Source organism: Pseudophryne corroboree, chromosome 4, assembly GCF_028390025.1.
Source record: "Pseudophryne corroboree isolate aPseCor3 chromosome 4, aPseCor3.hap2, whole genome shotgun sequence".
Lineage (NCBI taxonomy): Eukaryota > Metazoa > Chordata > Amphibia > Anura > Myobatrachidae > Pseudophryne > Pseudophryne corroboree.
In genome coordinates, this window is record NC_086447.1 from 747,835,793 (window position 1) to 747,861,758 (window position 25,966).

General features: G+C 48.2%; 1 protein-coding gene across 4 annotated transcripts in view; it reads left to right on the forward strand.

The window, feature by feature from the left end:
* Positions 1–25,966, forward strand: part of MGME1 (mitochondrial genome maintenance exonuclease 1) — a 43,079-nt gene that overhangs the window by 6,164 nt on the left and 10,949 nt on the right. For all 4 annotated transcript variants that reach the window (XM_063918142.1, XM_063918144.1, XM_063918141.1 and 1 more), the window contains exons 2-3: positions 11,590–12,176; positions 12,542–12,764. In XM_063918142.1, coding sequence (XP_063774212.1) covers positions 11,630–12,176; positions 12,542–12,764 — 770 coding nt within the window. In that variant the 5' untranslated portion in view covers positions 11,590–11,629. The remainder of the gene's footprint in view (positions 1–11,589; positions 12,177–12,541; positions 12,765–25,966) is intronic.

Consider the following 25,966-nt stretch of genomic DNA (forward strand, 5'->3'; position numbering starts at 1 on the left):
GGAGGAGGGTCATAGGGGGAGGAGCCAGTGCACACCACCTGATCCTAAAGCTTTTATTATTGTGCCCTGTCTCCTGCGGAGCCGCTAAACCCCCATGGTCCTGACGGAGTCCCCAGCATCCACTACGGACTACGAGAAATAGAATTATCGGTAAGTAAATTCTTATTTTAATAATCCTCAACTGCCTAAATCCCACAGTTTTGTGGCCACCTTGGAATTTATCTCTATGTCGTTTACTGGTGTAGTTATGCTTGGTTACCCTGTACTTGTCCTTATAACTGTAAGTCACTGTTTTCCTGTTTTGATTATGTGCATATGTACTCTGTAATTGGGCGCTGCGGAAAGCTTGTGGCGCCATATAAATAAAGGATAATAATAATAACAAGTAGGACATCTGCTGTGGGACTACAAATGTCAGAATGCTGAGCAGACAGGACTTGCTGGGAATTTTAGTTCCACACCAGCTGGGGAACCATTATACATTACCATCTCATCATATGCACAATTATGGTATGTTAATGTGTTTGTGCACAAACTGGACTTTGGCACGTCTTCAGTGCAATTTTATGACCCTTGATGCGGGATGTAATGCCGTCCCAGTTGGCTGGAGGTGCGCATTGCCGGCCAAATTCAGAGGTGGTTTTTTTTTTTAGTTTTTTTTTTTTTTAAAGCTGCAATCATTTACAAGGCAAAACCATGCCTTGTAATTGATTTGGCATTTTCCAAAAAAAAAAAAAAAGTCTGAGTTTGGGCGGCAACCATTACCTCCAGCCAACTCGGATGGCATTACATCCAGCCCCACATATTTATTGGAAATAACTAATTCTAATCTGTGGATCACTTTGGTGTTTTTCTTGTATGGCGTTAGTTGTTTATGCGTGTATTTATGAAATGAAGAAAAAGCGCATAGACAACATTGTATTGCGCATATAGCGTAACACTTGTCAGTGTCCATGTTGACATTCATGTCAATCGTTGAATGTCAACGGACATCATGTTGAAATGCACAGAATGTCAACATGTACGCAATGTTGTCAAATCGGAACGTCACCATGTGACGACATTGGGGGGTTTCGATTGAATGCAATGTTGTTTAGCTTCGGAAATGAGTACCTGGAGCTATTCTATTGGCCGTGCTGTAAACCCGCAACTTTCCTGAGCCGCGAGCAGACATCCGACTTAACTAGTCCACAATGCTAGTTGCGGGGCTACAATGTGCACGAACAGCATCTGGCACAGTACTTAGTTCGGAAAATGCAGTTTATTGCGACTAAAACCCGCGGTGCAATAAACATCTTCCTTCTTAAGTACAGGGCATGATGTGGACAATTGAATAGCTCCAGGTACTTTTTCTCAAGCTAAACAATATTTCATTTAATTGAATTCCTCCATTTTCAGAATGCCAATGGTTAGGCGCCGCTGGGGGGGTATAGAGATAGGCGGGAGGGGGAGGTGAGTATGTAGTAATTATTCCAAGATATAATCATCTTCGTACCCAGTAACTGCTCCTTATGAAGTTTAACCTTCTTTTTTTCTTTTTTTTTCCTAAACATTATTCTTTGTTATCCAAAGAAACACCAAAATGCGCCACTATAATTTTTTTTATATTTTTTATAAAAGGTGAAAAGATTATAATTCTTACTATATACACTGATGCAGAGGTGAGGAGTTTTCAGTGAACCATCTCAGGGTTGTAGTTTAGAAGAGTCTTTTAGTACCAGGGAAAAAAAATTTAAGAGTGGAGGCTGCACGTTAAAAATCCTATAACCAAAAATAGGAGTATATAATGCACAGTGTGAAGATCAGCAACGCTAAATTATAATATCTACAAAGCTTTACATAAATCCGACGCATTCCCCCCCCCCCCCAACAAAATAAACTAAGAATTTAGAAAAGAGCAATGCCTCATTCTCCATGCTCCCCTTAAGTGCCCTACCTGTACACCTGTGTGCTCAGAAGTATTATTTTATAATTTATTAGCATTAACAGAGGGACTGAGCATTGTAGAGCTACAGGCCTATAAATAAGTGTTAACCCACTATCCATGAGAACCTTGCAACGCAATGAAATGCAGCCTCTATGGCCAGTTAAATAGGGCTAGAACAATTTGGTTGCCACAGTAACTATGGTATTGCTTATTTACCTAATAGACTAACTAGGCAGCTTTTAAAAGACAAATGTAAAAGTTGTAGCATTCACACGAACATTATACCAGACTGCAAATCTTTTCCATATTCTTCAATGGTTATACCTCGCATGACAGTTTTGGGAAAGAAATGCACTTTGGGAAGATTAAAGATTAAAAAGAAAAAAGAAAAGGAAAAAAAAACTGCACCGTTTTATATATTTTAAACATGTATGTCACTTTGGGATCTATTCAATTCAGCGCGCTGTGAATTGCGCTGATAAGGAGGTCCCAGAGATATTCAGTTCAGCGCTATGTTATGTCCTAGAATGCCGGTGTCTTAAACCAGGTGTTTAGTTGCGAGAATGGGCATTGTACGACTTAAATGCCATGCCACGATGCTGTTTGCACTGTGCTAAGGCACAAAGCAGCATTGCCGCATTGGTTTTGTCGCATTTTTGCTTGTACCTCAGGAGGGGTGCAAACAAATCCTGTAGTCAATTGAATTGACCCCAATTATTCTGTGTTGCCGTAAAGTGCTCACATTTGTTTGGTCACACTTTTTTTTTCTTTTCTTTTTTTTTTAAATATGATTTGTGCACACCCATGTGATCTAAATCTGACAGACTTCATGTGGGGAGCATGTGAACATTTAAAAAATGGATCACTTAAAATGACCACACAACGCCAAACCCACCATTTCAGTTGGCACATTATCAGACACTGCAGTTATCGTAGGGCCTGATTCAGAGATGTACACAATGTTTACATTGTTGCGCAATTATCTGCAGTCTGCGCTTGTGTCGCATTACACATTTGTCGCAATGGTCTTAAGGGACCGTTTATATGTGGTAACAAGGTAGTGGCGGCAAAAAATGCGGACGTGTTGTGACTGTTTTTGTGGCGTGTCTCAGCCTGCGATCTGATACGCAGTAACGGTGGCTCCAGCATCTCACTTCCTGCGGCCATGCTGTGCTACCGTAAAGCTACTTGGAAGTCCAATTATTGACTGATCTGCGAGCAATGCTGCATCTTTGTACACAACCCCTGAGGTTTGCAAAGACGCATCTCCGTACAGATCCCATCCGTAGCGACATTTGCATATTTTGGCACAGTAGCAGAGTACACATTTGCAGTTGCGCTGCAGTAGCCAACATCTCTGCATCAGTCCCTTAGAACCATACATGTTGCAATATCAGAGTCTATAGCCAGCATTATGATCTTTTCATCTACTCAATCAGTGATCGCGCTGAGCCCAAAAAAAAGTGGGTCCCAGGGACCACTCACTTTTAAAAATTGGGGTCCTACCGGTCCTTTTCTGGGTCCCATCGGAATTAAGGTTCTTATTAATCTTAAACTTGTTGCAAGGTGGGGGGGTATGGGGTGACCGTGCTGCTGGGCTGTGTAGCATGCAGGGCACCCTGCACCAGAGCTGTACCTAGACATTTTGGTGCCCTTTGGTAGAAAGTGAATTGGTTCTCCACCTCCTAGAACCTAAAGTTTAGGCAGTGTGCGCCAAACATTTAGGGGCGTGACTTAATGGAGAAGGGGCGTGACCACATAATAGTACCAATTCACATTATATCACACAGTAGTGCTGCTTATGCACATTGCACCAGGTAGCACCTCCTATACGCACTGCGCCAGGTAGAACACGTTATACACTTTGCTCCAGGTAGAGCATGTTATTAGCACCAGGCAGAGCACGTTATACACTTAGCGCCAGGCAGAGTATATTATACATATTGCACCAGGTAGATGACAATATGCAGACTGCGCCAGGTAGAGCACAATATTCACACTGCACCAGGTAGAGCACGTTACACACACTGCACCAGGTAGAGCACGTTATACACATTGCGCCAGGTAGAGCACGTTATTCACACTGCGCCAGGTAGAGCATGTTATACTTTGCACCAGGTAGAGCACGTTACACACACTGCACCAGGTAGAGCACGTTATACACATTGCGCAAAGTAGAGCACGTTATTCACACTGCGCCAGGTAGAGCACGTTATACTTTGCGCCAGGTAGAGCACGTTACACACACTGCACCAGGTAGAGCGCGTTATACACATTGCGCGAGGTAGAGCACGTTATTCACACTGCACCAGGTAGAGCACGTTATACACATTGCGCCAGGTAGAGCACGTTATACACATTGCGCCAGGTAGAGCACGTTATTCACACTGCGCCAGGTAGAGCACGTTATTCACACTGCGCCAGGTAGAGCACGTTATTCACACTGCGCCAGGTAGAGCACGTTATTCACACTGCGCCAGGTAGAGCACGTTATTCACACTGCGCCAGGTAGAGCACGTTATTCACACTGCGCCAGGTAGAGCACGTTATTCACACTGCGCCAGGTAGAGCACGTTATTCACACTGCGCCAGGTAGAGCACGTTATTCACACTGCGCCAGGTAGAGCACGTTACTCACACTGCGCCAGGTAGAGCACGTTACTCACACTGCGCCAGGTAGAGCACGTTACTCACACTGCGCCAGGTAGAGCACGTTACTCGCACTGCGCCAGGTAGAGGGGCAGAGAGATAGGGGTGTGAGGAGGTTACACTGGGCTGAGTTGGGGAGGGGAATCAATGTATCTGGACTGACAGATGGGAGGGCAGTGAGATAACACAGTAGGCTGGTTGGGGAGGGAAGGTGGAAACACTGGGCTGGCAGAGTCAGTAATGGTGGGGGGACACTGGGCTGGCAGACACTGTTAAGGCAGCATTGGCCTGCTGCTGTTCAGTTTCTGCCTGGCCTTGCACACTGGCTCAGCACTCACACCCCTTCCCCAGTGTCCCTGCATCCTCAGACCCCAGCTAAATTACCTCTGCACTGCCAGCTCTGTGCAGAGATCTGTTCCCAGGTGGCGGGTCCGGCTTGCTTCATCACTCTGCTGGGTGATGTCATCTGGCGGCGGCTCCGGCACCTCCCGTATCATCGGTAATCGTGCGTCGCGGACTGACCCCACCTCTCCCCGCCCGTGGACTAGTGCAGACAGGGTAGCGTCTAGATTCTCTTCGCGCTAAGGACCTTTCCCATAACCCCCTGGGTCCATGTCACAATCTATTTGGAATAGTAAAGTGTGGCGAGCGGAGCGGAGCGAGACACCGAGCCCGATGCGTGGCGAGCGTCCAATGCTGCATAGAGAAATACATTTGCCCCAAACGATTCGAGAACGAAGGAGACATTTAGATGCTGTAAGGGCGGAAGTGCTCTCCTGCCCTCTCGTTTTGTCACGTCCAGGTCCTTAGCACGAAGGCAACATAGACACAACCGTGCAGACAGGGAGAGGGTGACAAGTGTGGATCTAGCCCCGGAGCGCCGCGCTGCGGCTTCCCGTGGCTTGGCGATAACGGCTCAGTCCTCTCAGCGTGTTAACAACTCCCGGCACCGCCAGCATCTTCCCGCCCAGCAGCAGCTGCCGCCTGACACACTTCTGACCAATAACGTCAGAGAGCAATTCCAACGGAGCGCGTCCCCGGGGACCCGCCCATTCTTAAAAAGTGAGTCCCCAGTCTTCATTTTGGGGTAAAAAATGAGCTAGTTTTATGCCATTTTATGCAAAAAAAATTCTCTGACGTCCTAGTGGATGCTGGGAACTCCGTAAGGACCATGGGGAATAGCGGGCTCCGAAGGAGGCTGGGCACTCTAGAAAGATTTAGGACTACCTGGTGTGCACTGGCTCCTCCCACTATGACCCTCCTCCAAGCCTCAGTTAGATCTTGTGCCCGGCCGAGGTTGGATGCACACTAGGGGCTCTCCTGAGCCCTTAGAAAGAAAGTATAGATTTAGGTTTTTTATTTTCAGTGAGACCTGCTGGCAACAGGCTCACTGCAGCGAGGGACTAAGGGGAGAAGAAGCGAACTCGCCTGCTTGCAGCCGGATTGGGCTTCTTAGGCTACTGGACACCATTAGCTCCAGAGGGATCGACCGCAGGCCCAGTCCTTGGTGTTCGGTCCCGGAGCCGCGCCGCCGTCCCCCTTACAGAGCCAGAAGCAAGAAGAGGTCCGGAAAATCGGCGGCAGAAGACATTAGTCTTCTCCAAGGTAGCGCACAGCACTGCAGCTGTGCGCCATTGCTCCTCTCACACACTTCACACTCCGGTCACTGAGGGTGCAGGGCGCTGGGGGGGGGGGGGGGGGGGCCTGAGAAGCAATTATAACACCTTGGCTGGCAAAAATACCACAATATATAGCCCTAGAGGCTATATATGTGGAAAATACCCCTGCCAGAATCAAGAAAAAAGCGGGAGAATAGGCTGCGGAAAAGGGGCGGAGCTATCTCCTGCAGCACACTGGCGCCATTTCTCCTTCACAGATCCACTGGAAGGAAGCTCCCTGGCTCTCCCTTGCAGTCTACACTACAGAAAAGGGTAAAAAAAAAGAGGGGGGGCACTAAATTTAGGCGCTGTATAAATTATATATAAAAAAGCAGCTATAGGGGACATAACTCAGTTAGTCCCTGCATTATATAGCGCTCTGGTGTGTGCTGGCATACTCTCTCTCTGTCTCCCCAAAGGACTTTTGTGGGTCCTGTCCTCTGTTGGAGCATTCCTTGTGTGTGTGCGGTGTGTCGGTACGGCTGTGTCGACATGTTTGATGAGGATAATGATGTGGAGACGGAGCAGATGCCTTTAGAAGGGATGTCACCCCCTGCGGGGCAGACACCTGAGTGGTTGAGCTTATAGAAAGAAATGAGTGCACGTACAGACTCCTTACATAAGAAATTTGACGACATGCCAAATGTGGGACAGCCGACTTCTCAGCTCGTGCCTGCCCAGGCGTCGCACAGGTCATCAGGGGCTCTAAAACGCCCGCTACCGCAGACCCAGATGTCGACACTGATACTGACACCAGTGTCGACGACGATGAGTCTAATCTGATGCCCACTAAGGCCATTCACTGCATGATTGAGGCAATGAAAGAGGTGTTACACATTTCTGATATAAATACAGGTACCACTAAAAAGGGTATTATGTTTGGGGAGAAAAAACTACCCGTAGTTTTTCCCCCATCAGATGAATTAAATGAAGTGTGTGAAGAAGCGTGGGCTTTCCCTGATAAAAAATTGGTAATTCCTAAGAAGGTACTAATGGCGTTCCCTTTCCCGCCAGAGGATAGGTCACGTTGGGAAACACCTCCTAGGGTGGATAAAGCGCTCACACGTTTGTCAAAAAAGGTGGCACTACCGTCTCCGGATACGGCCGCCCTCAAGGAACCTGCTGATAGAAAGCAGGAGGCGATCCTGAAGTCTGTATATACACACTCAGGCATTATACTTAGGCCAGCTATTGCGTCAGCTTGGATGTGCAGTGCTGCCGCTGCGTGGTCAGATAAACTGTCAGAAAATATTGACACATTAGACAGAGACACGATCCTGTTAACCATAGACCATATAAAAGACTCAGGGGTAGATTTATTAAGCCTGGTGAAGTGATAAAGTGGAAGGTGATAACGCACCAGCCAGTCAGCTCCTAACTGTCATTTTTCAAACCCAGCCTGTAACATGGCAGTTAGGATATGATTGGTTGGTCATTTATCACCTTCCACTTTATCACTTCACCGAGCTTAGTAAATCTACCCCTCAGTCTTATATATGAGAGATGCACAGAGGGAAATCTGCCGACTGGCATCTAAAGTTGGTGCATTGTCCATTTCTGCTAGGAGAGGCTTATGGACTCGCCAGTGGACAGGAGATGCAGATTCTAAAAGGCACATGGAAGTGTTGCCATATAAAGGTGAGGAATTATTTGGGGATGGTCTCTCGGACCTAGTTTCCACAGCAACGTCTGGGAAGTCAGCATTTTTACCCCATGTCCCCTCACAGCCTAAGAAGGCGCCGTTTTATCAGGTTCAGTCCTTTCGGACCCAGAAAAACAGGCGTGGAAAAGGCGGGTCTTTTCTATCCAGAGGCAGAGGTAGGGGAAAAAGGCTGCAACAATCAGCAGGTTCCCAGGAGCAAAAGTCCTCCCCCGCTTCTTCTGCCAAGTCCGCCGCATGACGGTGGGGCTCCACAGGCGGAGCCTGGTACGGTGGGGGGCTGCCTCAAGAATTTCAGCGATCAGTGGGCTCGCTCACAGTTGGATCCCTGGATCCTTCAAATAGTATCTCAGGGGTACAAACTGGAATTCGAGGCGTCTCCACCCCACCGGTTCCTAAAATCTGCCTTGCCGATTGCTCCCTCAGACATGGAGGCCGTGCTAGCGGCAATTCACAAGCTGTATTCCCAGCAGGTGATAATCAAGGTACCCCTACTTCAACAAGGCCGGGGTTACTATTCCACACTATTTGTGGTACCGAAACCGGACGGTTCGGTGAGACCCATTTTAAATTTTAAATCCTTGAACACATACATAAAAAAATTCAAGTTCAAGATGGAATCGCTCAGGGCGGTTATTGCGAGCCTGGAAGAGGGGGATTACATGGTATCCCTGGACATCAAGGATGCTTACTTGCATGTCCCCATTTACCATCCTCACCAGGAGTACCTCAGATTTGTGGTACAGGATTGCCATTACCAATTCCAGACGCTGCCGTTTGGACTGTCCACGGCACCGAGGGTATTTACCAAGGTGATGGCGGAAATGATGATACTCCTTCGAAAAAAGGGAGTTTTAATTATCCCGTACTTGGACGATCTCCTAATAAAAGCGAGGTCCAAGGAACAGTTGTTGGTGGGATTAGCACTATCTCAGGAGGTGCTGCACCAGCACGGCTGGATTCTGAATATCCCGAAGTCACAGCTGGTTCCGACAACACGGCTACTGTTCCTGGGTATGATTCTGGATACAGTCCAGAAAAAAGTGTTTCTCCCGGAGGAGAAAGCCAGGGAGTTGTCATCTCTGGTCAGAGACCTCCTGAAACCAAAACAGGTATCAGTGCATCGCTGCACGCGGGTCCTGGGAAAGATGGTGGCTTCTTACGAAGCAATTCCCTTCGGCAGGTTCCATGCCAGAATCTTTCAGTGGGACCTGTTGGACCAGTGGTCCGGATCGCATCTTCAGATGCATCGCTTGATAACCCTGTCTCCAAGAACCAGGGTGTCTCTACTGTGGTGGCTGCAGAGTGCCCATCTTCTAGAGGGCCGCAGGTTCGGCATACAGGACTGGGTCCTGGTGACCACGGATGCCAGCCTTCGAGGCTGGGGGGCAGTCACACAGGGAAGACACTTCCAAGGACTATGGTCGAGTCAGGAGACTTCCCTTCACATAAATATTCTGGAACTAAGGGCCATCTACAATGCCCTAAGTCAAGCAAAATCCCTGCTTCTACACCAGCCTGTGCTGATCCAGTCGGACAACATCACGGCAGTCGCCCATGTAAATCGACAGGGCGGCACAAGAAGCAGGATGGCGATGGCAGAAGCCACAAGAATTCTCAGATGGGCGGAGAATCATGTACTAGCACTGTCAGCAGTGTTCATTCCGGGAGTGGACAACTGGGAAGCAGACTTCCTCAGCAGACACGACCTCCACCCGGGAGAGTGGGGACTTCATCCAGAAGTCTTCCAGATGCTGGTAAACCGTTGGGAAAAACCACAGGTGGACATGATGGCGTCCCGCCTCAACAAAAAGTTAAAAAGATATTGCGCCAGGTCAAGGGACCCTCAGGCGGTAGCTGTGGACGCTCTAGTGACACCGTGGGTGTACCAGTCTGTTTGTGTTCCCTCCTCTGCCTCTCATACCAAAGGTATTGAGAATAATAAGAAAGAGAGGAGTAAACACCATTCTCGTGGTTCCGGATTGGCCAAGACGAGCGTGGTACCCGGAACTTCAAGAGATGCTCTCAGAGGACCCGTGGCCTCTACCGCTCAGACAGGACCTGCTACAGCAGGGGCCCTGTCTGTTCCAAGACTTACCGCGGCTGCGTTTGACGGCATGGCGGTTGAACACCGGATCCTAAAGGAAAAGGGTATTCCGGAAGAAGTCATTCCTACGCTTATTAAGGCCAGGAAAGATGTTACGGCAAAGCATTATCACCGCATATGGCGGAAATATGTTGCATGGTGCGAGGCCAAAAAGGCCCCAACAGAGGAATTTCAACTAGGTCGATTTCTGCATTTCCTGCAAGCAGGAGTGAATATGGGCCTAAAACTAGGCTCCATTAAAGTACAGATCTCGGCTCTGTCGATTTTCTTTCAAAAAGAACTAGCTTCAGTACCTGAAGTTCAGACATTTGTGAAAGGAGTGCTGCATATTCAGCCCCCATTTGTGCCTCCTGTGGCACCTTGGGATCTCAACGTGATGTTTAGCTTCTTAAAATCACATTGGTTTGAGCCACTAAAAACCGTGGATCTGAAATATCTCACGTGGAAAGTGGTCATGTTATTGGCCTTGGCTTCAGCTAGGCGAGTGTCAGAATTGGCGGCTTTATCATGTAAAAGCCCTTATCTGATTTTCCATATGGATAGGGCAGAATTGAGGACTCGTCCCCAATTTCTCCCTAAGGTGGTGTCAGCGTTTCACCTGAACCAGCCTATTGTGGTGCCTGCGGCTACTAAGGATTTGGAGGACTCCAAGTTGCTTGACGTTGTCAGGGCCCTGAAAATATGTTTCCAGGACGGCTGGAGTCAGAAAATCTGACTCGCTGTTTATCCTGTATGCACCCAACAAGCTGGGTGCTCCTGCTTCTAAGCAGTCTATTGCTCGCTGGATTTGTAGTACAATTCAGCTTGCACATTCTGTGGCAGGCCTGCCACAGCCAAAATCTGTGAATGCCCATTCCACATGGAAGGTGGGCTCATCTTGGGCGGCTGCCCGAGGGGTCTCGGCTTTACAACTTTGCCGAGCAGCTACTTGGTCAGGGGCAAACACGTTTGCAAAATTCTACAAATTTGATACCCTGGCTGAGGAGGACCTGGAGTTCTCTCATTCGGTGCTGCAGAGTCATCCGCACTCTCCCGCCTGTTTGGGAGCTTTGGTATAATCCCCATGGTCCTTACGGAGTTCCCAGCATCCACTAGGACGTCAGAGAAAATAAGAATTTACTCACCGGTAATTCTATTTCTCGTAGTCCGTAGTGGATGCTGGGCGCCCATCCCAAGTGCGGATTGTCTGCAATACTTGTAAATAGTTATTGTTAACTAAAGGGTTATTGTTGAGCCATCTGTTGAGAGGCTCAGTTGTTTTCATACTGTAAAACTGGATATAGTATCACGAGTTGTACGGTGTGATTGGTGTGGCTGGTAGAGTCTTACCCGGGAATCTAAATCCTTCCTTATTATGTCAGCTCGTCCGGGCACAGTGTCCTAACTGAGGCTTGGAGGAGGGTCATAGTGGGAGGAGCCAGTGCACACCAGGTAGTCATAAATCTTTCTAGAGTGCCCAGCCTCCTTCGGAGCCCGCTATTCCCCATGGTCCTTACGGAGTTCCCAGCATCCACTACGGACTACGAGAAATAGAATTACCGGTGAGTAAATTCTTATTTTTTTTTTTATTTTTTTTTATTTTTTATAGGTGATTAATAATCCTGTCTCCGTGTGAAGGATCTTTATTAATGTTTTCCGCAATGAAACCTCTTCAGCTAATAAACAAAAACTTCAAAATGCTAGGATGCATTCTGCTCCAACAGGGACCCGTTCCAGCTTTCCTGTCTACATCCTGCCTTTCCCTTAGCAGGAAGAAAAAAGTAAATGGTTATGAGCACGTTGACCAAGAGAAATATGCAAATTTGTTGAGGATGGTCACAACTTCCAAGGCCAGTTCTCGGACACCAGAGGGGATATTTGAAGAAGACGGTTTCTTGTATGGCAAAGTGGTGAAGTCAAAAGTTCCATCCCAAGAATCGGAACCTAAGGTCCCCCAGAACCGTGTTTCGCTGAACAACCCTAACAAAGTTTTGGCGCCTGTGGAGAACACAGATCCCAGCATACCAATACATATTAGTCTACCATCCAGGAGTCAAATGACAAACGACAGACTGCCAAGTGTCACCCGAATCCTACAGCAGACCATGCCGATGGAGCAGGCATTTTACTTAGAAAGGTGGAAACAGAGAATGATAATGGAACTGGGGGAAGAAGGGTTTATAGAGTACACAGCAGGTATAGTAATCTATTCTAATGAATAATATCCTTATTGTTACATATTGTAGAGCTTTTCCTGCTGATTTGATGACAATTCTTATACTGGGACAAGTATTCATCACTTGTGTTTTTTATTTTTCGTTACCATTCTTTATCTAATTTATGAGATATGGAGAGTAGAGTAAAAGAAAAATAAACTCCTGAAAGACAGCATCTTGAAACCTTTGAAGCGTCATATTCCTTGCTAGGAGTATTGCAAATTACTTTTAATTAACAATCTTTTGGGTATGGTGTAATAATTCCCCAATAAAGCATTGCTATGTGCAATACATATGCACACGTTGAGTTACCATAGTTCTAACAGTTGTTCAATTTGTTTTAAGCTATCTTCTCCCAGGGAAAGATGTTTCATGCAAGGCTGGAGTATCTGCTTTTGTCTGGAGATGAGTTTACCCGGAAGCAGGAAGAAACCAAAGAGCTGTCTGGGTATCTGGCCAGTGTGGAACATGTCCTGTCTGACGTTGCAGAAATAAAGACTCTGGAAAGTGCTGTTGTGCACTCTGAGCTGAATTATTTGGGATTTGTTGACTGTGTGGCTCAGTATAGGTAAGAAATTTATTTATTTTAATTTTTTTTTTTGTAGTTTAGGAAATGCATTCACAAGAAGCTGACTTTCCCTACTGTCTCATAGCGAATCTGCTCCAGGTTTACTGAAGCAACATCTAAATAATCCTGAGATCCAGATGTTTGCTGTGTGGTAGAAAATGTTACATGGGGTATGGCATATTTTGTCGACAGCATAATGTTGACACGTTCGGAATGTTGACATGTCAAATGTAATTGTTATCTGATTGTGCCTACTAACTTCATAACTCTTATTTACTAGTACAGATTTGTCCACAGTTAATTATGTCGACACTTAATAACATTGCGAACGTCAACTGTCAATCTTACTCCGAGCCTAACTAATTGCAGCCTAATTCTAGTCTTAATTTCTCTAACGTCCTAGTGGATGCTGGGGACTCCGTAAGGACCATGGGAAATAGACGGGCTCCGCAGGAGACTGGGCACTCTAAAGAAAGATTTAGTACTACCTGGTGTGCACTGGCTCCTCCCTCTATGCCCCTCCTCCAGACCTCAGTTAGAATCTGTGCCCGGCCAGAGCTGGGTGCTTTTAGTGGGCTCTCCAGAGCTTGCTAAGAAGAAAGTATTTTAGTTTAGGTTTTTTTATTTTCAGAGAGCTTCTGCTGGCAACAGACTCTCTGCTACGTGGGACTGAGGGGAGAGAAGCAAACCTACTAACTGTGGCTAGGTTGCGCTTCTTAGGCTACTGGACACCATTAGCTCCAGAGGGATCGAACACAGGTACCTAACCTTGATCGTCCGTTCCCGGAGCCGCGCGGCCGTCCCCCTCGCAGAGCCAGAAGTACAGAAGCAGCAGCAGCATGAAGACATCGAAATCGGCGGCAGAAGCTCCAGAGGGATCGAACACGGGTACCTAACCTTGATCGTCCGTTCCCAGACCATTAGCTCCAGAGGGATCGAACACGGGTACCTAACCTTGATCGTCCGTTCCCGGAGCCGCGTCGCCGTCCCCCTCGCAGAGCCAGAAGTACAGAAGCATGAAGACATCGAAATCGGCGGCAGAAGACTCCTGTCTTCACTCAAGGTAGCGCACTGCACTGCAGCTGTGCGCCATTGCTCCCGCAGCACACCCGCACACTCCGGTCACTGTAGGGCGCAGGGGGGGGGGCTCCCTGGGCAGCAATTAAGGTACCTTTTGGCAAAATAACACATATATCCAGTCAGGCACTGGATATATGTTCGAGCCCCCGCCATTTTTTACACACAGAAGCGGGACCGAAGCCCGCCGCTGAGGGGGCGGGGCCTTCTTCCTCAGCACACCAGCGCCATTTTCTCTTTACAGCTCCGCTGGAAAGACGCTCCCCAGGCTCTCCCATGCAGTTTCCAGGTGCAAAAAGGGTAAAAAGAGAGGGGGGGCACATAAATTTAGGCGCAAAACGATCACAAACAGCAGCTACTGGGTAATCACTAAGGTACAGTGTAATCCCTGGGTTATATAGCGCTGGGGTGTGTGCTGGCATACTCTCTCTCTGTCTCCCCAAAAGCCTTTGTGGGGTCCTGTCCTCAGTCAGAGCATTCCCTGTGTGTGTGCGGTGTGTCAGTACGTCAGTGTCGACATGTTTGATGAAGAAGGATATGTGGAGGCAGAACAAGTGCAGGTGAATGAGGTGACGGTGCCGACACCTGATTGGATGGATATGTGGAAGGTGTTAAATGATGATGATGTAAGCTCCTTACATAACAGGTTGGATAAAGTTGTAGCCTTGGGACAGTCAGGGTCTCAACCCATGCCTGTTCCTACAATGCAGAGGCCGTCAGGGTCTCACAAGCGCCCACTATCCCAGATGGTTGACACAGATGCCGACACGGAGTCTGACTCCAGTGTCGATGACGATGATGCAAAGTTGTAGCCTAAAATGACTAAAGCCATCCGCTACATGATTATAGCAATGAAGGATATATTGCACATATCAGAGGAAAACCCTGTTCCTGACAAGAGCGTTTATATGTATGGGGAGAAAAAGCAAGAAGTGACTTTTCCCCCTTCACATGAATTAAATGAATTATGTGTAATAGCGTGGGATTCCCCTGATAGGAAAGTAGTAATTTCCAAGAGATTACTGATGGCGTATCCTTTCCCGCCAACGGACAGGATGCGCTGGGAATCCTCCCAGAGGGTAGACAAGGCGTTGACACGCTTATCTAAGAGGGTGGCCCTGCCATCTCAGGATACGGCCGCCCTAAAGAATCCTGCAGATAGAAAGCAGGAAGCTATCCTGAAGTCTGTTTATACACATTCTGGTACTCTACTGAGGCCAGCAATTGCTTCGGCCTGGATGTGTAGTGCTGTAGCAGCTTGGACTGATAATCTCTCGGAGGAGATAGATACCCTGGACAGGGACACTGTTCTACTGACCCTGGGACATATCAAGGACGCTGTCCTATATATGCGCGATGCCCAGAGGGACATTTGCCTGCTGGGCTCTAGAATAAACGCAATGTCCATTTCTGCCAGAAGGGTCTTATGGACTCTGCAATGGACAGGGGATGCCGACTCTAAAAACTTATAAGGGTGAAGAATTATTTGGGGACGGTCTCTCGGACCTAGTTTCTCTGACGTCCTAGTGGATGCTGGGAACTCCGTAAGGACCATGGGGAATAGCGGCTCCGCAGGAGACTGGGCACAACTAAAGAAAGCTTTAGGACTACCTGGTGTGCACTGGCTCCTCTAGTGTTCACTCTAGGCTGTTTTAGCAGGGCGCCGCGCCCTGCCCGGTTTTTAACAGGCAAAACCCGCCCTGCCCCTTTTGCGGCGCCCTGCTAGAACAGCCGCCCGCTCCCTGCCCTCCCGGCGTGTATAGATGCCGTGCGCATGCGCGCGGCATCCATTTACGCATTGGGAGAGGGCTGGGGGAAGCCCAGCACCGACGGAGGTGCTGGGCACGCCCCCAACAGTGACGTCGCCGGCCACAGACGCTCACTATAGTAGCGTCTGTGGGCCGCACCGCCCCATAAAATGACGGAGGCGTGGCCACGCCCCCTAATTTGCATGGCCGCGCACACATGTGCCCCCGGACTCCGGCGCCCTGCCCCATTTCACTCCTAGAGTGAACACTATCCTCCCACCATGACCCTCCTCCAGACCTCGGTTAGAATCTTGTGCCCGGCTGAGCTGGATGCACACTAGGGGCTCTCCTGAGCTCCTAGAAAAGAAAGTATATTTTAGGTTTTTTATTTTCAGTGAGATCTGCTGGCAACAGACTCACTGCTACAAGGGACTAAGGGGAGAAGAAGCGAACCTACCTGACTGGAGATAGTTTGGGCTTCTTAGGCTACTGGACACCATTAGCTCCAGAGGGATCGAACACAGGACCCGACCTCGATCGTTCGGTCCCGGAGCCGCACCGCCGTCCCCCTTACAGAGCCAGAAGCATGAAGATGGTCCTAAAAATCGGCGGCAGAAGACTTCGGTCTTCAACAAGGTAGCGCACAGCACTGCAGCTGTGCGCCATTGCTCCTCGTGCACACCTCACACTCCGGTCACTGATGGGTGCAGGGCGCTGGGGGGGGGGGGGGGGGGGCGCCCTGAGCAGCAATATTAACACCTTGTCTGGCAAAATAAGCACAATATATAGTCCTAGAGGCTATATATGTGTAAAATACCCCTGCCAGGATCCATAAAAAAGCGGGAGAAAAGTCAGCCGAAAAAGGGGCGGGGCTATCTCCCTCAGCACACTGGCGCCATTTTCTCTTCACAGTGCAGCTGGAAGACAGCTCCCCAGGCTCTCCCCTGTAGTTTTCAGGCTCAAAGGGTTAAAAAGAGAGGGGGGGCACTAAATTTAGGCGCAAATCTGTATATTTTAGCAGCTATAAGGGAAAAATCACTGTGGGTAGTGTGAATCCCTGCATTTATATAGCGCTCTGGTGTGTGCTGGCATACTCTCTCTCTGTCTCCCCAAAGGACTTTGTGGGGTCCTGTCCTCAGTCAGAGCATTCCCTGTGTGTGTGCGGTGTGTCGGTACAGCTGTGTCGACATGGTTGATGAGGCCTATGTGGAGGCGGAGCAGATGCCGATAAATATGATGTCGCCCCCTGTGGGGCCGACACCAGAGTGGATGGTTAGGTGGAAGGTATTAACCGACAATGTCAACTCCTTACATAAAAGGCTGGATGACGTAACAGCTGTGGGACAGCCGGCTTCTCAACCCGAGCTGGCCCAGGCGTCTCAAAGGCCATCGGGGGCTCAAAAACGCCCGCTACCTCAGATGGCTGACACAGATGTCGACACGGAGTCTGACTCCAGTGTCGACGAGGTTGAGACATATACACAATCCACTAGGAACATCCGTTGCATGATCTCGGCAATGAAAAATGTGTTACACATTTCTGACATTAACCCAGGTACCAAAAAAGGGGTTTTATGTTTGGGGAGAAAAAGCAGCCAGTGTTTTGTTCCCCCATCAGATGAGTGAATGAAGTGTGTGAAGAAGCGTGGGTCCCCCCGATAAGAAACTAGTAATTTCTAAAAAGTTACTGATGGCGTACCCTTTCCCGCCAGAGGATAGGTCACGTTGGGAGATATCCCCTAGGGGGGATAAGGCGCTCACACGTTTGTCAAAAAAGGTGACACTGCCGTCTTAGAATACGGCCACTTTGAAGGAGCCTGCTTATAAAAAGCAGGAGGCTATCCTGAAGTCTGTATATACACACTCAGGTACTATACTGAGACCTGCAATTGCCTCAGCATGGATAGTGCTGCTGCAGCGTGGTCTATTACCCTGTTAGGACAGGGATACTATTTGCTAACCATAGAGCATATTAAAGACGTCGTCTTATATATTAGGGATGCACAGAGGGATATTTGCCGGCTGGCATCCAGAATTATTGCAATGTCCATTCTGCCAGGAGGGTATTAGGGACCCGGCAGTGGACAGGCGATGCTGACTTTAGAAGGCACATGAAGATTCTACCTTATAAGGGTGAGGAATTGATTGGGGATGGTCTCTGGGACCTCATATCCACAGCAACAGCTGGGAAGGAAAACATTTACCTCAAGTTTCCTCACAGCCTAAGAAAGCACCGTATTATAAGGTACAGTCCTTTCGGCTTCAGAAAAGCAAGCGGGTCAAAGGCGCTTCCTTTCTGCACAGAGACAAGGGAAGAGGGAAAAAGCTGCACCAGACAGCCAGTTCCCAGGATCAAAAATATTCCCCCGCTTCCTCTGAGTCCACCGCATGACGCTGGGGCTCCACAGGTGGAGCCAGGTGCGGTGGGGGCGCGTCTCGGGAACTTCAGCGACCAGTGGGCTCGCTCACAGGTGGATCCCTGGGTTCTGCAAGTGGTATCGCAGGGATACAAGCTGGAGTTCGAGGCGACTCCCCCTCGCCGTTACCTCAAATCAGCCTTGCCTGCTGCCCTCGAGGAGAGAGAGTACTGGCGGCAATTCACAAGCTGTACTTCCAGCAGGTGATGATCAAGGTACCCCTCCTTCAACAAAGCCGGGGTTACTATTCCACAATGTTGGTGGTACCGAAACCAGACGGTTCGGTGAGACCCATTCTAAAATTGAAATCCTTGAACACTTATATACGAAGGTTCAAGTTCAAAATGGAATCGCTCAGGGTGGTTATTGCAAGCCTGGACGAAGGGGATTACATGGTATCACTGGACATCAAGGATGCTTACCTGCATGTCCCCATTTACCCTTCTCACCAGGAGTACCTCAAAATTGTGGTACAGGACTGTCGTTACCAATTCCAGACGTTGCCGTTGGTCTGTCCCCGGCATCGAGGGTATTTACCACGGTAATGGCCGAAATGATGATACTCCTTCAAAAAAAAGGGAGTTCTAATTATCCCGTACTTGGACGATCTCCTTATAAAGGCGAGGTCCAGGGAGCAGTTGTTCGTCGGAGTAGCACTATCTCGGGAAGTGCTACAACAGCACGGCTGGATTCTGAATAGTCCAAAGTCGCAGCTGGTTCCTACGACGCGTCTACTGTTCCTGGGTATGGTTCTGGACACAGAACAGGAAAAAGGGTTTCTCCCGGAGGAGAAGGCCAAGGAGTTGTCATCTCTAGTCAGAGACCTCCTAATACAAATACAGGTGTCGGTGCATCAATGCACGCGAGTCCTGGGAAAGATGGTAGCTTTTTACGAAGAAATTCTATTCGGCAGGTTCCATGCAAGGATCTTCCAGTGGGATCTGTTGGACAAGTGGTCCGGGTCACATCTTCAGATGCATCGGCTGATAACCCTGTCCCCAAGGGCCAGGGTGTCGCTGTTGTGGTGGCTGCAGAGTGCTCATCTTCTAGAGGGCCGCAGATTCGGCATACAGGACTGGGTCCTGGTGACCACGGATGCCAGCCTTCGAGGCTGGGGGGGCAGTCACACAGGGAAGAAACTTCCAAGGACTATGGTCAAGTCAGGAGACTTCCCTACACATAAATATTCTGGGACTAAGGGCCATTCACAATGCCCTAAGTCAGGCTAGACCCTGCTTCAACACCAGCCGGTGCTGATCCAGTCAGACAACATCACGGCGGTCGCCCATGTAAACCAGCAGGGCGGCACAAGAAGCAGGATGGTGATGGCAGAAGCCTCAAGGATTTTCCGATAGGCGGAAAATCATGGGTTAGCACTGTCAGCAGTGTTCATTCCCGGAGTGGACAACTGGGAAGCAGATTTTCTCAGCAGGCACGACCTCCACCCGGGAGAGTGGGGACTTCATCCAGAAGTCTCCAAAATGATTGTACACCATTGGGAAAGGCCACAGGTGGACATGATGGCGTCCCGCCTCAACAAAAAGCTAAAAAAATATTGCGCCAGGTCAAGGGACCCTCAGGCGATAGATGTGGACGCTCTGGTAACACCGTGGGTGTACCAGTCGGTGTATGTGTTCCTTCCTTTGCCTCTCATACCCAAGGTACTGAGAATACTAAGACGGAGAGGAGTAAGAACTATACTCGTGGTTCCGGATTGGCCAAGAAGAGCTTGGTACCCAGAACTTCAAGAAATGATCTCAGAGGACTCATGGCCTCTGCCATTCAGACAGGACCTGCTGCAGCAGGGGCCCTGACTGTTCCAAGACTTACCACGGCTGTGTTTGACGGCATGGCGGTTGAACACCGGATCCTAAAGGAAAAAGGCATTCCGGAGGAAGTCATTCCTACGCTGATTGAGGCTAGGAAAGATGTGATCGAAAAACACTGCATATGGCAAAAATATGTTGCATTGGTGTGAGGCCAGGAAGGCCCCAACGGAGGAATTTCAACGGGGTCGATTTCTGCACTTCCTACAGTCAGGAGTGACTACGGGCCTAAAATTGGGTTCCATTAAGGTCCAGATTTCGGCTCTGTACATTTTCTTCCAAAAAGAACGGGCTTCACTGCCTGAAGTTCAGACTTTTAAGGGAGTGCTGCATATTCAGCCCCGTTTGTGCCTCTAGTGGCACCGTGGGATCTCAACGTGGTGTTGGATTTCCTGAAGTCGCATTGGGTTGAGCCACTTAAATCCGTAAAGCTAAAATACCTCACGTGGAAAGTGGTCATGCGGTTGGCCTTGGCGTCGGCCAGGCGTATATCAGAATTGGCGGTTTTTGTTATGAAAAAGCCCTTATCTGATTTTCATATGGATAGGGCGGAATTGAGGACTCGTTCCCAATTCCTTCCTAAGGTGGTATCGGCTTTTCATGTGAACCAACCTATTGTGGTGCCTGCGGCTACGTGGGACTTGGAGGACTCCAAGTTACTGGACGTAGTCAGGGCCCTGAAAATATGTTTCCGGGACGGCTGGAGTCGGGAAAACTGACTCGCTATTTATCCTGTATGCACCCAACAAGCTGGGTGCTCCTGCTTCTAAGCAGACTATTGCTCGCTGGATCTATAGCACGATTCAACTTGCACATTCTGCGTCTGGACTGCCGCACCCTAAATCTGTAAAAGCCCATTTCACGAGGAAAGTGGGCTCTTCTTGGGCGGCTGCCCGAGGGGTCTCGGCTTTACAACTTTGCCGAGCTGTTACTTGGTCGGGTTCAAACATTTTTGCAAAAGTCTACAAGTTTGATACCCTGGCTGAGGAGGACCTTGAGTTGCTCATTCGGTGCTGCAGAGTCATCCGCACTCTCCCGCCCGTTTGGGAGCTTTGGTATAATCCCCATGGTCCTTACGGAGTTCCCAGCATCCACTAGGACGTCAGAGAAAATAAGATTTTACTCACCGGTAAATCTATTTCTCGTAGTCCGTAGTGGATGCTGGGCGCCCGTCCCAAGTGCGGATTGTCTGCAATACTTGTATATAGTTATTGCCTAACTAAAGGGTTATTGTTATGAGCCATCTGTTACTGAGGCTCAGTTATATTTCATACTGTTAACTGGGTATAATATCACGAGTTATACGGTGTGATTGGTGTGGCTGGTATGAGTCTTACCCGGGATTCAAAATCCTTCCTTATTGTGTCAGCTCTTCCGGGCACAGTATCCTAACTGAGGTCTGGAGGAGGGTCATGGTGGGAGGAGCCAGTGCACACCAGGTAGTCCTAAAGCTTTCTTTAGTTGTGCCCAGTCTCCTGCGGAGCCGCTATTCCCCATGGTCCTTACGGAGTTCCCAGCATCCACTACGGACTACGAGAAATAGATTTACCGGTGAGTAAAATCTTATTTTCCACTGCTACGGCAGGGAAGTCAAATTTCTTGCCTTATGTTCCCTCACAGCCGAAGAAAGCACCGTATTACTAAATGCAGCCCTTTCGTTCGCAAAAGAGCAAGAAAGTCAGAGGGGCATCTGTTCTTGCCAGAGGCAGGGGTAGAGGAAAAAAGCTGCACCATGCAGCTAGTTCCCAGGAACAAAAGTCCTCCCCGGCTTCCACTAAATCCACCGCATGACGCTGGGGCTGCACAGGCGGAGCCAGGAGCGGTAGGGGCGCGTCTCCGAAATTTCAGCCACCAGTGGGTTCGCTCACAGGTGGATCCTTGGGCTATACAAATTGTGTCTCAGGGATACAAGCTGGAGTTCGAAGTGACGCTCCCTCACCGTTACTTAAAATCGGCCTTGCCAGCTTCCCCCATTGAAAGGGAGGTAGTGCTGGCGGCAATTCACAAGCTATACCTCCAGCAGGTGGTAGTAAAGGTTCCCCTCCTTCAACAGGGAAGGGGTTACTATTCCACTATGTTTGTGGTACCGAAACCGGACGGTTCGGTCAGGCCCATCTTGAATTTAAAATCCCTGAATATTTATCTGAGGAAATTCAAGTTCAAAATGGAATCGCTCAGAGCGGTCATTGCAAGTCTGGAAGAGGGGGATTTCATGGTGTCTCTGGACATCAAGGATGTTTACTTGCATGTCCCCATTTATCTGCCTCATCAAGAGTACCTCAGGTTTGTGGTACAGGACTGTCATTACCAATTCCAGACGCTGCCGTTTGGCCTGTCCACGGCAACGAGAATATTTACCAAGGTGATGGCGGAGATGATGGTGCTCCTTCGGAAGCAAGGAGTTACAATTATCCCATACTTGGACGATCTCCTCATAAAGGCGAGGTCCAGGGAGCAATTACTGATCAGCGTAGCACACTCTCAGGAAGTGTTGTGGCAGCACGGCTGGATTCTGAATATTCCAAAGTCGCAGCTGATCCCTACGAAGCGTCTGCCCTTCCTGGGCATGATTCTGGATACAGGCCAGAAGAAGGTATTTCTCCCAGAGGAGAAGGCTCAGGAGCTCGTGACTCTGGTCAGGGACCTCCTGAAACCAAAACATGTGTCGGTGCATCACTGCACGCGAGTCCTGGGAAAGATGGTGGCGTCATACGAAGCCATTCCCTTCGGCAGGTTCCATGCCAGGATTTTTCAGTGGGATCTGTTGGACAAGTGGTCCGGATCGCATCTTCAGATGCATCGGCTGATCACCCTGGCCCCCTCAGGAGTGACTATGGGCCTAAAATTAGGGTCCATAAAGGTCCAGATTTCGGCCCTATCCATTTTCTTTCAAAAGGAACTGGCTTCACTGCCTGAGGTTCAGACGTTTGTTAAGGGAGTGCTGCATATTCAGCCCCCTTTTGTGCCACCAGTGGCACCTTGGGATCTTAACGTGGTCTTGGGGTTCCTGAAATCCCACTGGTTTGAGCCACTTAAGACCGTGGAGCTAAAGTATCTCACATGGAAAGTGGTCATGCTATTGGCCTTAGCGTCGGCTAGGCGTGTGTCAGAATTGGCGGCTTTGTCATGTAAAAGCCCCTATCTGGTTTTTCATATGGACAGGGCAGAATTGCGGACTCGTCCGCAATTTCTACCAAAGGTTGTGTCTTCGTTTCATTTGAACCAACCTATTGTGGTGCCTGCGGCTACTCGTGACTTGGAGGATTCCAAGTTGCTGGACGTGGTCCGGGCTTTGAAGACTTATGTTAACAGAACGGCTGGAGTCAGGAAGTCTGACTCGCTGTTTATCCTGTATGCAGCCAACAAGCTGGGTGCTCCTGCTTCAAAGCAAACTATTGCGCGCTGGATCTGTAACACGATTCAGCGGCATTGCCGCATCCAAAATCGGTGAAAGCCCACTCCACAAGGAAGGTGGGCTCTTCTTGGGCGGCTGCCCGAGGGGTCTCGGCATTACAGCTTTGCCGAGCTGCTACTTGGTCGGGTTCAAACACTTTTGCAAAATTCTACAAGTTTGATACCCTGGCTGAGGAGGACCTTGTGTTTGCACATTCGGTGCTGCAGAGTCATCCGCACTCTCCCGCCCGTTTGGAGGCTTTGGTATAATCCCCATGGTCCTTACGGAGTCCCCAGCATCCACTAGGACGTTAGAGAAAATAAGATTTTACTCACCGGTAAATCTTTTTCTCGTAGTCCGTAGTGGATGCTGGGCGCCCGTCCCTAGTGCGGACTTTCTGCAATACGTGTATATAGTTATTGCTTAATAAAGGGTTATGTTATATTGGCATCCTTTGGTTGATGCTATGTTGTTTGTTCATACTGTTAACTGGGTAAGGTTATCACAAGTTATACGGTGTGATTGGTGTGGCTGGTATGAGTCTTACCCTGGATTCCAAAATCCTTTCCTTGTAATGTCAGCTCTTCCGGGCACAGTTTTCTTAACTGAGGTCTGGAGGAGGGGCATAGAGGGAGGAGCCAGTGCACACCAGGTAGTACTAAATCTTTCTTTAGAGTGCCCTGTCTCCTGCGGAGCCCGTCTATTCCCCATGGTCCTTACGGAGTCCCCAGCATCCACTACGGACTACGAGAAAAAGATTTACCGGTGAGTAAAATCTTATTATAACCCTAAAATCGGGTGTAAACTTTTAGAAATAAACATTCTGACAATGTCGGCATTATGCCAGTGTCAACATAATGCATTGTGTACATGTAAATCAGAGTTGTGGAGTTAGTAGGCACAATCGGCTAAGAATTGCACATATCTCTCAACACTGCCACCTCTCAAAACTGTACTAAAAAATAATGTATAGTAAACTCTAATTCGTTATCCAGGAAAACTTTGATATATATCCCTCACTTAGAATCCTGATATGGATGGCATCCATCCAACATAACCTTTGGTAAACTGATAAATGTTTATGGAAATATAGATGGGATCCTGCCTTTAGGTCGACAGCACTTAGGTTGACACTCATTAGGTCGACCACTGTTGGTCAATATGGAAAAAGGTCGACATATTTTTTTTTTTTTTCTTTTTTTTTTTTTCTTTTACTTTTTCACACTTTCTGATCCATGTGGACTACGACTGGGAATAGTAATCAGCGAGGCACCTTGCCCGAAGCATGGTGAGCCATGCGAGGGGATACTGTGCACTAATTGGGGTTCCCGGTCTCTTTACGAAGAAAACGACACCCACATTTTTTTTTTAAACTCATGTCGACCTTTTTCCATGTCAATCTGGCCGTGTCGACCTAGTCACTGTCGACCAATAGTCGTCGACCCTATGAACCACACCCATATAGATAATGTCCATATTTGCTACATCCGTATTAGAAAAGGTCTTTTATGTTTGGCTTCTTTGACCATGTGTCACACATCTCCCCTGTTGTATATCCAGAACTGATAGATTTTAGTGTAACTTTGACCTAACAGCAGCTACTATGTCATCCACTGTTACTAATAGGCTGCCCCTGTGCTCCACCTTACGGAACAAAATCTCTAATCACGTTCATTTGTAGTGTTGCTAAACAGTGACGCATCTACTATAGATACAGGGGATGCTTCTTATATGGGGCCTGGCTTTCCTATCAAAGCTCCATACACAAAGGGGCCCTTTAAAAATTTTATGAGGCCCAAAAATGTTTGTTCACGTCCTTGCTGGTAAAGTTTGATTTAGCACAAAGCCCGGCTGCCCAAGTGGTTTGCAAATAGGCGACAACAAGGACCCATGAAACGTGCAACAAATGAAGATTTTTATTTTTTTCCTGATTCTTCCTTTTTTATAAAAAAATTTTTATTTATTTTTTTTTTTTTTCCATTTCACAAAACCATTTTAGATATCTTTGACTATAGAAGGGCTCCTAATTGTGCAATGATGTCACTGATTAGTGGTGAACTGTTCTGCGTTCTCATCAGTTCTGGTTTAGTATAGAGCGTGGCTATTGCTTCTGTTTGTCCATGATCGATCCATTTAAAGATGCACCAAATACAACTAATGCTTACCAGCAGAAGAAATGAGGAGCTTTTTTAGGACTAAGTATAATTACATAGCAAACAACTGGTTCTATTCAGGGTGCAAGACCACAAAAGCAAAACTAAAGCCACGAGTAAAAATATATACGGGGAGATGTACCAAGCCTTGGAGAGTGATAAAGTGGAGATAGGAAATGATTGACTAGTACTTTCTAACTGCCAAGTTACAGGCTGTGTTTGAAAAATGACAGTCATGAGCTGATTGGTTGGAAGTTTGTCTCTCTTCACTTTCTTTCCAAGGCTTAGTACATCTGCCCCATCTTCACATATAAAAGTGAGTTCTATGACCATATATATTTTCTAAAAAATATTTTCTGCTGCAAACTAAGAATGCTTTGCAAATATTTCTCTAACGTCCTAAGTGGATGCTGGGGACTCCGTAAGGACCATGGGGAATAGCGGCTCCGCAGGAGACTGGGCACATCTAAAGAAAGCTTTAGGACTATCTGGTGTGCACTGGCTCCTCCCCCTATGACCCTCCTCCAAGCCTCAGTTAGATCTTTGTGCCCGAACGAGAAGGGTGCAGACTAGGGGCTCTCCTGAGC